This window comes from Lagopus leucura, unplaced genomic scaffold, assembly GCF_019238085.1.
Source record: "Lagopus leucura isolate 7727_CA_CO unplaced genomic scaffold, USGS_WTPT01 34052-0_obj-0_obj, whole genome shotgun sequence".
NCBI classification, from domain to species: domain Eukaryota; kingdom Metazoa; phylum Chordata; class Aves; order Galliformes; family Phasianidae; genus Lagopus; species Lagopus leucura.
The window spans coordinates 667-1,823 of NW_024965301.1; the positions used below are offsets into that span (position 1 = coordinate 667).

General features: G+C 58.9%; 1 protein-coding gene across 1 annotated transcript in view; it reads right to left on the reverse strand.

The window, feature by feature from the left end:
• The window catches only part of LOC122192052 (protein NDRG2-like), a gene marked incomplete at its 3' end in the record, with an annotated part of 2,466 nt that overhangs the window by 644 nt on the left and 665 nt on the right, over positions 1-1,157 (reverse strand). Inside the window, exon 2 of the mRNA XM_042892492.1 lies at positions 574-618. Coding sequence (XP_042748426.1) covers positions 574-618 — 45 coding nt within the window. The remainder of the gene's footprint in view (positions 1-573; positions 619-1,157) is intronic.

The window sequence follows — 1,157 nt, forward strand, 5'->3', positions numbered from 1 at the left end:
TAAGGGGTGAGGGCTGGTTGGGGAAAGTGGGCGGGGCTATGCCGGAGGTGGGCGGGGTTTCTGGCGAAGGGGCGGGGTTAACGAGAAAGCAGGGATTGGCTGGGTGAGAATGGAGGGCGGGGCTAAAGGTAAAGTGGGCGTGGTTAGAGGGAAGGGCGGTTCTATGGGAGTGGGCGGGGCTACGTAGGAAGCGGGCGGGGTTGTCTGGAAGTGGGCGTGGCCAATGGGGTTCAAGGGAGAGGGCGGGGCTAAGGCGAGGAGGCGCGGTCAGGAGCAAGGGGGCGAGGTGAAGAAGTGGGCGTGGTCTACGGGGAAAGTGGGCGTGGTTTGGGTATAGCTCGGGTCTATGGGAGGGGGCGGGGCTACTTAGGACACGGGCGGGGTTATGGGGAAAGGGGCGTGGCCAATGTGCGAGTGGGATTTGAGAGAAAGGGCGGGGCTAAGGCGAGGTGGGCGTGGCCAAGAGGAAAAGGGGGCGTGGTCGTATGCGGAAGGGGGCGTGGTCTGTGGGAAAGTGGGCGTGGTTTGGGTGAAGGGGGCGGGGCTAAGGGGGAAGTGGGCGGAGCCGCCGACCTGAATGTCACCGCACCGTTGCGCTCCAAGCCCAAATCACCGCGGCTGTGGAAACCAGTATAAACCAGTATAAACCAGTATGAACCAGTATGAACCAGTATAAACCGGTATGAACCAGTGCCGGCCAGTGTAAACCAGTATGGGATGGTATGGACCAGTATAGACCAGTAAAAACCAGTATGGAGCGATACAGACCAGTATGGGACCAGTATAAGGGCCAGTATCAAGCGATGTGGACCAGTATGGACCAGTATAAACCAGTACAGATTGGTGTGCACCAGTATGGCACCAGTATGATCCAGTATGATCCCAGTACATCCCAGTATGGCTCCCAGTCCCTCCCAGTACATCCCAGTATATCCCAGTATGCCTCCCAGTCCATCCCAGTATGGCTCCCAGTCCATTCCAGTCCCTCCCAGTCCCTCCCAGTATGGCTCCCAATACATCCCAGTATATCCCAGTCCCTCCCAGTATGATCCCAGTACATCCCAGTATGCCTCCCAGTACATCCCAGTCCCTCCCAGTCCCTCCCAGTCCATCCCAGTACCACCCAGTCCCTCCCAGTCTGGCTCCCAGTCCCTCCC